Below are 10,463 nucleotides of genomic sequence, written 5' to 3' on the forward strand. Positions count from 1 at the left end.
GTGTACGACTTGTCGAATTTTCACCAGCATGTCATCAACATAGACCTCCATGTTATGGTTGATTTATTCCTTGAATATTTTGTTGACCAAATATTTGTAAGTGGCTCCCGTATTCTTCAGTCCAAATGGCATGACCTCGTAATAGTAAAGCCCTTTGTCCAAATGTCTTCTCCTCATCTTTAGGAACCATCCTAATTTGATTATAGCCCAAAAAGGCATCAATGAAGCTTAGCTTCTAGTGTCCCAAGGTGGCGTCGACCAACTAGTCGATCCTCGGTAGTAGAAAACTATCATTCGGGTAGGCCTTGTTGAGATCAGTGAACTCGATCTATACCCACCACTTCCCATTAGCCTTCTTAACCAGGATAACATTGGCCAACCAGTTGAGGTAATCAACTTCATGGATGAAACTCGCATAGAGAAGCTTGTCTACCTCTTCATCGGTGGCCTTCTGTCTCTCTGGAGAAAAATATTTTTTTCTTTTGCCAAATAGGTCGATGAATCTGGTCCACACTCAACCTATAGACGATGACTTCTGGGCTTATACCCGGTATGTCTGAAGCCGACCAGGCGAAGACGTCAGTGTTAGCCCGAAGGAACTCCACAAGGTAGGCCTTAGCAATGTTGTCAAGGTGGGCTTTGACCTGCACTGTTTAGCTCTGCTTCGCTTTGTTCAAGGAAACCGAAAGAAGCTCCCCGGCCAGCTCCCCTCACTGTTGCTTCTAGTCATCTTGGGTGTCGAAGCCTTCAATAGGCAACATCTCCTTCGGCTTCTTTTCTTTGAGTGTGGTTAATAGTATTGCCGAGCAAGTGCATGTTCATCTCGAACTTCTCCTATATAAAGTGCTTTGCTATTGAGGCTCATCATAAAGGACGTTTGCTAAATTTACTTACACAATATATTCTTATTTATTTATTGTGGATTACTTTTTTATTTATAATTATTTATATTTATTACCAACACATTTCCCGCAACATAAACCTATCAAGTAACACAAGTTGAAATCTGGCCATGTCAGATCGATCAAGCAAAGATAGCAAGTTAACGACATTCAACCTCTCATGTGACGTCATACGTTTTGGGAGAGGGTTCTACCACCGATAACCGGTTAATGATCTCCATTTTGTCTACCCAGGCCGTGGCAATTGAAAATCGATACAAAACACGACAGAATCAGTGATGCCGGTAGGGTCCTATAACAGTACTCAATCATTCCTTGACTTCCGCTCCCTTCAGTGAATTTAGCCAAGTTCATTTAGCGAGTGACCTATTACCTTTCTTTCGGAAGATCAACCACCGTCTAATATAGAACACTGTTACAGAATTGATCACGCAAAATTTTGTAGACTCCCAATTTAATCAAGACCAAACCATAGAAAATAAAAATTATATGAAACTATGCAATTAAATACAGAAGGGTCATATCTTATCCAATCCGGAATCCTTCTTTCTCATTAAGATATTACATTGGAAAACATAAAAAGATACGCAAATTTCTCGATGTATACATGTAATCTATTATATGCAATACATCACTCTTATCCCTTAGATTAGACTAATACAAGAAACGGACAGATCCATGCTCGATTTCCCAATAATAAAGGTGATGCCTTTCCTCCGGATCCCTTCTCGACTCTCCCAAGCCGTGCTATGCAAGCAACCCACGCAGCCACCCCATCAACGTTACATCACCCTTCATTTTATTTGACAATAATCATCTATGAAGTCCCATTATTTCTTCCCTCTATAGTTGTTTAACTCCTTTTGTTTTGCCCACCGTATAATTATAATTTGATGGGGCCAACTACAAACATAAGTTATGCAAGCAATCCACCCCATCAACACTATCATCACGTTTTATTCTCTTGAAAAATAATCAGTGAAACACCATTCTTTATTTTCTCTCTGTAGTTGCTTAACTTCTTACGTCTCGCCCACCATGTGAATATTGTTTCATGGGGGTCAAATGAAAGAAACATTAACAGTGAAACTAAAAGATGGTACAAGTTTGTTCTCAAAGGTAGGAACAAAAGTAAAGAACAGTCAAATAGGTTTATTATTACGATTCTGGGATGGAAGGATGGATCAATGATCGAGCGGCTTGGGGGAGAGGATCCAGTGCTGGCCGTGGGGCCGGACGTGGAGGCCCTTGACCTTGGCGAAGAGCGTGACGGCCCGGCGGACGCCGCGGTCGTCGGCGGCGGTGTGGTAGTCGTGGCCGAAGAGGACGCCGCCGGGGCGGAGCACGGCGTAGGCCATGTTGATGTCGGCCCAGGCGGAGTGGAAGTCGTGACCGGCGTCGACCTCGATGAGGTCCGCGTAGACGCCCCAGTCGCAGAGGGCGGCGAGGGCGGAGCCGGTGGAGAAGGGGACGGGGATGACGCGGTCGGCCTCGCCGGCGGCGGCGACGGCGAGCATGAACTGGGAGAGGAGGAGGGCGTCGGCGTGGAGGGGCCGGGGGACGTCGCGGGGGAAGCGGTGACGGAAGCCCGGCCAGCCGCGGAAGTCGTCGATGCAGAGGATGAGGGAGGGGAGGGAGAGGTTGCGGGAGATGGCGGCCATGTGGAGGGCGGAGGCGCCGAGGAAGGTGCCGAGCTCGATGATGGTGAGGGGGCGGACGGATTCGATGAGCTCGCGGAAGACTGGCTTGGTGGAGCCCCAGCCGCGGGGGCGGCGGGCCGGCGGGTAAAGAAGCGGGGCGATGGCCGGAGGAGGGAAGCCGGCGTAAGGGGAGCTGCCGTTGTACACGCGGTCGAGCACCGTGCGCAGGTTCTCCGGCTGGGGGATGGGGTCCGCGCACTTAGTGCGGAAGCGTAGCAGGTCGTGCGGCGGCGGCGGCGGCGGTGGCGAAGGTGGATGCGGGGGCGATGTGGAGACTAGGATTGCGCTATCGGGTTGGGATTGGAATTGGGTTTGGACGTGGAATTGGGGAGGAGAGTGGGAGGAGGACGAGGAGGAGGAGGAGGAGGAGGAGGAGGTGGTGGTGGTGGAGAGGAAGCCGAGGGTGTAGCCGAGGGAGAAGAGGAGGAGGAACGAGACGGCTCTCGGCAAGAGGCGGAGGAAGGCGGGAGCAGATGATGGCGGGTGGGGCTTCATGTCTTTCTCCTGCTTGTTTTGAGGTTATGGTTGAGAATTGAAGTGGAGCGGATAGAAGAGTTTGAAAGGGAGAGGAGGTTGGGTGGATATTTTCTTCCCTCGGATTATTCTGGAGTTGCTGATGGGTTGGGTTAAGGAATTTAGTGGAGAACGGGTTAGAGCTTGTTGAATTAAATTAAATATTTTAAAACTTGAAAATCGCATACCAAACAGAGCAAGCGACCTACTAAATATTTGACTTGGTCAACGGCTAAGTGGCAAGGATCCGCGCACAAGCAAGGGAGCAAACATGGAAGATCCCCAAAGAAAGCAGGTCATGACAAGTGTCATGCATCCACGCACAAGAACTCTAGGGATCATTGGGAAGAAAAGAATAAAGAAAATTTTTCTTCTCTTCATAATTTAAATTATTTTTTAAGTTTTTTTTAAGCTATCTGCAAGCATGAACGTGCTCTTCTTTCTTCCCTAGAGACGCACTGATGGGGAAGAAGTGGTTTTGTACTGGGTCATCGTATCTCTAGGAGATCTGTGCCAGCGGACCCATGCGTGGGAGGCATAAATTTTTCTGGGACAACGCGTCACTATGCTTCGATCCACAGGCAATCTTCTTTCTTTTTCTTATTTTATTATTCTATTGTCAAGTTAATTATTTGCTAATTTATTCTTCTTATTTACTATTTTTGGATATTAGAAACATTTAATTATTGATTATATTTGCGCATCTAGGCTAACAATCCAGAAAAGTTTATATATTGTTAGCACTAGATTTTAAATTGCAATATTTATTATATATTCTGCCACATATTGCATGCACAATCTTGGTATGATATAACAACTGCCACATATTGCATGCACAATCTTGGTATGATATCACAACTGTCATATATTACTTGTACAATCTTGGTATGATATCATAACTGCCACATATTGCATGTACAATCTTGGTATGATATCACAACTGCCATATATTGCATGCACAATTTTGGTACGATATCACAACTGCCACATATTGCATGCACAATCTTGGTATGATATCACAACTGCCACATATTCCATACACAATCTTGGTATGATATCACAACTGCCACATATTACATGCACAATCTTGATATGATATCACAATTGTCATATATTGCATGCACAATCTTGGTATGATATCACAACTGTCATATATTGCATGCACAATCATAGTATGATACCACAGATCAATATCCAAAAATTATTAAATCTGATTATCATATTCAAAATTAGTATTTGTATCAAATCATAGGATTTAGTATATTTTAGTTGTTATACATTTTTGCTAGCTTCACTTTAGTGTTTAATTTTTAAGCAAAATATTAGATTGCCTAACCTCCAAGAGGTTTATTAATACCTCCATTTGAACTCCTCATGAAGTAATTTCCAGATTCTATTCAAACGGAAATTCGAAAATTAGTTAATTTATAGGAGCTAGCTTAATATTGCACTTAGGATGAAATTAAACGATATCTAGTGAAATTATCCATTGAATAACAGTATTTAAGAAATGCTTGTCAAAAAAGCCTACGCACCTAAGAAAGGCTGGTACTTAAGTAAGCCAAGTGCTCCACCACCGATCTGGAGCTGATTTAGCTGTTATTGTTTGGATTTTTCAACTAGACATCTAAAGTTCAAATTAGATATCAGTGTAATAATTTGACATAAATCTTTTCATTTTCACAGATGTCAAAACTATGTTAATTAAACTACAAATCATTGGCTTCCCACACATCTGAAAATCTTAGTGCTGGACCTGAAAAGTTTAATGGTCAAAACTTTAGGAGGTGGCAGAATCAAATGCGATTCTGGCATGGGAGAAGTTTGATTTTGAATCTCCCCATGCGGCTGATTAGGAACTTATTTCATACTCGCCTTCCCCATTTACTTTTCGGCATGTGCTCTGTATGGAAGAAGTTTGAATTTGAATTTAATTTTTTTTCCCCATTCGACTGATTAGGAAGTAATTTCAATTATCCCGCCAACAAGCCATGTATGGCACATGAATCTTAGGTCTATATAAGAGAGTCCTAGGCCTTTTGTGAGGATATATATCTTTGATTATTGTATTTGCTCTTTAATGTACTTGAACTTAATCCCAAAATCAAAACTCAAGAATAATGACAAATGTGAGATATGTGTAGAGGCCAAATTACCTAAAAGACCCTTCTACTTTATAAGTAGAGATTCTAATCTCCTTGAACTCATACATAGTGATGTATGTGACTCAGGAAGAACCTCAAGGGATGGAAACAAATATTTTGTAACTTTCATAGATAACCTTTTTAAATACTATCACCTTTATCTTATCAAAGCTAAAAATGAGGTCTTAAATAAATTCAAAGTCTATAAAGCAGAGGCTGAAAACCGACCAGATAAAAAGATTAAAATCTTAAGGTCTTATAGAGGAGGTGAATATACCGCTGACCTAGTTCTGTGAAGAACATTGGATAATTCATGAAGTGACAGCTCCCTATTCATCCCAATCTAATAGAGTAGCTGAAAGAAAGAATAGAACCTTAATGGATATGGTTAAATCTATGCTAATTAGTTTAAGTGCACCAGAAAATCTTTAGGAAGAGACACTAGTAACTGCATCTTATATCTTGAACAGAATTCTATTCAAACATAATGATAAAACCCATATGAAATCTGGAAACATAGAAAACCTAACTTAAAATACTTAAAAGTGTGGGGGTGCTTAGCTAAAATAAAAATTTCAAAAAATAAAAGAAAAAAAATTGGAACCAAAATACTAGATGCAATATTTATAGGATATGGAATTGAAAGTAATGCTAATAAATTTTTAGTGTTTAACTCTCAAATAAATAAAATTAATAACAATACCATAATGGAAGCAAGAGATGCAATCTACTTTGAAAGTATATTTTCTTTTAAAACAAGGATAAATGATCAAATAAATACCAATAATAACCTAGGGACTAGTTCAAACAGAACCAGATTTAGAGAAGAAGAAGAAAAAGAAGAAACTGAACCTAGGAGAAGTAAAAGAACTAGAGTTGAAATTTTTTTTGGAGAAGACTACTACACATTCCTAATAGAAGACTCTCCTGCTTCTTTAGAGGATGCCTTAAAATCTTTAGATGCCCCCTTCTAGAAAGAAACAATAGACAATAAAATGCAATCCATAGTTCAAAACCACACTTGGAAATTGGCAGACCTACCCCCAGGAAGTTAACCCATAGGGTGTAAATAGATCTTTAAGAAGAAACTTAGGCCAGATAGAATTGTAGACAAATACAAGGCTAGGTTAGTAGCTAAAGGTTTTACTCAAAAATCTGGGATTGACTTCTTTGATGTTTATGCCCCTGTAGCTAGAATCACTACCATTAGGATCCTTGTTGCCTTGGCTTCCATTCATAAGCTGGTTATACATCAAATGAATGTTAAAACCGCTTTTTTGAATGGGGACCTAGATGAAGAGATCTACATGGACCAACCCAAAGGTTTCATTGTTTTAGGTCAAGAGAAAAAAAGTATGTAGGTTGATTAGATCTCTTTATGGTCTAAAACAAGCTCTCAAACAATGACATCTTAATTTGATAAAATAATCCTGGATTTAAAATTAATAACACAGATGAATATGTATATTATAAAAAGAAGAATAACAAAATTATAATCTTATGTCTATATGTAGATGATATCCTAATTTTTGGAACAGACTTAGAAATTATTAATGAAGTAAAACAATTTTTATCTCTAAAATTTGACATGAAAGATTTAGGAAAAGCAGACCTAATCCTAAATACTAAAATCATAAGAAATGAAAATGGAATAACTTGTCCCAAAGCCACTATGTAGAGAGGATTCTTAAAAAGTTTCACTACTCTGATTGTCATCTTGTATCTACTCTCTATAATCCATCTCTTCATCTAAGGAAGAACTTAGGTGATCCAGTCAATCAAAGCTTGTATTCCCAGATCATTGGTTCCCTAGGGTTTCTTGCAAATTATACCAGACCTGATATTGCATACTCTGTGAACCGACTGAGTAGATATACTCACAATCCTAATAATGATCATTGGACTGCTCTAGAAATAATTTTTCGGTACTTTAAAGGTACCATATCTTTGGGATTATACTATTGTGGTTATTCTGCTGTTCTAGAAGGCTATAGTGATGCCAACTGGATCAGTGATACAGTTGACACCAAATCCCCCATTGGTCTTGTCTTCCTTTTAGGAGGTGCAGCTGTATCATGTAAGTCTATCAAACAAACTGTAATGGTTAGGAACACCATGAAATCTGAAATGATTGCACTAGATACCACTAGTATTGAGGCCGAGTGGCTTAAAGATTTGCTGGTAGATTTACCTCTTGTGACTTCACCATTACATTCTATATCTGTTCATTGTAACTGCAGATCTGCTATAGATAAATGGAATCAAAAAAATGCAAATGTGAAAATAAATAGGCACTTGAAAGTGTGACATAAATCATTGAGATACAAATTAAAGAATAACTTGATTGCACTAAATTTTGTAACATCCGAAAGGAATCTAGCTGATCAGTTTACCAAAGGATTGTCTAGAACGGGGGTTCTAGAGTTGTCAAGGGGGATGGGGCTAAGCTCATAAGTAAAGTCATCACGGTGGTAACCCAACCTGAAAAGGTTCAATGGGTTGAAACAAACAAGATAGATGACTAATGAGGAGCACTATTTATTTTTTCCATCCCTAAGGCAATAGTACTCATAAAAAGCAAGACTTAGGTTGAGTTTTTACTCTTAATGAATCTGAAACCCATAAGGCAGGGTACCTACTTGCTCGTACCCTTTTGAGGATTCAACTATATGTGTGTAGTCGTGAGGCCGCGACTGTGAGAAGTGGGTTATTCCCCAATAACACACATGAAGAAATACATGCGCATGGCCGTAAAGTGCAAACCCACTTCGAGCATTATTCACGCTATATTATGTATACTGTTGATAAAATCTAAGCAATGGACCAATGTTCAAGGCATAGTCCACCTTGGCTCCATAGAGATAATTAATTATCATTAAGTAAAGGTTCAAACCAAAAAATACCTACACCTATTACATAATATAAGATACTCAACACTTTATTTTAAATTTTTTTAAAATTTATTTTGATTTTAATTTTTTTAAATATTTAATTTATGTAGGGGATTGTTGAATTAAATTAAATATTTTAAAATTTGAAAACCGCATGCCAAATAGAGCAAACCGCGACCAACCAAATATTTGACTTAGTCAACGGCCAAGTGGCAAGCATCTGCGCACAAGCAACGGAGCAAACATAGAAAGATCCCCAAAGGAAGCAGGCCATGATAAGTATTATGCATCCACACGCAAGAGCAAGCATGGAAGGCCTCTCGAAGAAGGAAGGAAGCATGGGCAGCCAAGATGCAACAAGCCGCAAGATTAAAGAAGTACAAGAAGACACGTCATCAATCCACGGAAGGAGAGTTTGCTTCTTTTGACGCATCTGAGCCTATATAAAAGGCTCTAGGGATCATTTTAAACACAATAAAAAGTTTCTCTTCTCCCTATTCCAAGAGCCTATATAAAAAGGGCTCTAGAGATTATCAAATAGAAAAAAATAAATTTTTTTTTTCTTCTCCTTATAATTTCAATTATTTTTCTAGGTTTCTTTTGAGCTATCTACAAGCGTAAACGTGCTCTTCTTTCTTCCCTGGAGGCGCACTGACAGAAAAGACGTGGTTCTATACTGGGTCATTGTATCTCTAGGAGATCTGTACCAGCAGACCCGTGCATGGGGGGCATAAATTTTTTTGGGACAACGCGTTAGCATGCTTCGATCCACAGGCCATCTTCTTTCATTTCTTCATTTTATTATTCTATTGTCAAGTCAATTATTTGCTAGTTTATTTTTCTTATTTACTATTTTTAAATATTAGAAATATTGAATTATTGATTTATCAATTATATTTGTGCATCTAAGCTAACAGAGTTTAGATGGGAAAATTTAGACGATTGGACTGGGAAGAAGTAGATAAATAATAGATCATGTGCCTTCTAGTCTCTACACTAAGTCATCTTCTTGCAGGATTCCCTAATTAAATGAGTTTTCTAGATCAAGATTAGTGCAATAATGACAACTTCTACTTTGCAAGTTCTGCATGGGTTGCAGCAGTTGGGCCCATTCAAGTAAATGTCGGGACTGGGTTTAGCAAATATAATTTGTGGTTAGGCGTACTTTCTGGGTAATTATGTATTTTAGAAACTGTAATGTGATTTTGTAGAATGTCAAGTAAATATCAGGGCTGGATTTATAAACAATGATTAAGCTTCACGGATCTCAATCAATTTAGTTAGAAAATTAACGGAAGCATCGACAGAGAGGGTCAAATATGGAACCTTCTTAGAGGGTAAAGTGGATAGGATAATATCCATCCTTGTCATATCGGAATCTTTTGGGATCTGGATACAGATTTGAATATCTATATCTGTATTCCAATATCCGTTTTTGCTTACAATCTTATTTAATCTTATATAATATTTATAAATTTTAATAAATAAATAAATAACTATATTAACACTCTATTGACTTAACTTGTCCTCCATTTAGTTATATTTTTTGATTTGGTGAATATAAAATTTAACTAGCTAATTTATATCAGTATTTATATTCTTACTTTCAATATCCAATTTGTATCCATTCTTGTTTAGAATAAATATGAATATAAAATATTTTATTTAGCTAATATTGAAATATACATTCAAATTTATCAAATAAAAACCAATAAAGATATGGATATTGCTGATATTCAATCCAGCCCTAAACCTTCTCAAAAAAAAATAATAATAATAAAAGGAAGGATGCATTTAGCTATGGCCTGGTGGTTATTTAAGCGTATAGCTTTTACCTCAAAATAAAATAAATAAAGGTATAGCATTTAAGGAGTGCAATTTAGTAAGGCTCCTTAGAAAAGAGCTAGGTTCCACTACAAGGAATATCAAATGGTCCAGAGGCTTAGAAGATTTCAAAATTAGTCCAAGAAGTAAAAATTTGGAATATGGGCGACCATGACCTTTGAAAGAATGATATATGCCATGCCGAACTTCATAGCCTTCTGCCAGCCTGCTCTTTTGTCTGGATAGTTTTCTTCCTCCTCGTCTTCCTTCTCGCTCTCTCTCCTGTGTGTGTTTCTAAAGATATTGTAATCGCAATATACGTGTCAAGTGAGTTCATTCAACCGAACGTCCGAGCGCCAACGTGGCGGCCACAATATCTTCCGACCTCGACCCATTCGATTGAATGGATTAGTTCAGCTGATCAGGGCGCGGTAACGGAGAAGCGGAACGAGAAATGGCGAAGATGGGGAAAGGTGATTGGACAATATT

At 38.8% G+C, this 10,463-nt stretch overlaps 1 protein-coding gene across 1 annotated transcript; it reads right to left on the reverse strand.

Annotated features, from left to right (window-relative positions):
- Positions 1–1,821: 1,821 nt before the first annotated feature.
- Positions 1,822–3,228, reverse strand: LOC103721342 (uncharacterized). Its single transcript, XM_008811512.6, has one exon. It carries the CDS (start codon positions 3,095–3,097, stop codon positions 2,087–2,089), a length of 1,011 nt encoding a protein of 336 aa, XP_008809734.1. The 5' UTR covers positions 3,098–3,228; the 3' UTR covers positions 1,822–2,086.
- Between the last annotated feature and the right edge of the window lie 7,235 nt (positions 3,229–10,463).

Source organism: Phoenix dactylifera, chromosome 16, assembly GCF_051530095.1.
Source record: "Phoenix dactylifera cultivar Ajwa chromosome 16, Ajwa_hap1_PhDact_Kaust_v1.1, whole genome shotgun sequence".
Classification (NCBI taxonomy): domain Eukaryota; kingdom Viridiplantae; phylum Streptophyta; class Magnoliopsida; order Arecales; family Arecaceae; genus Phoenix; species Phoenix dactylifera.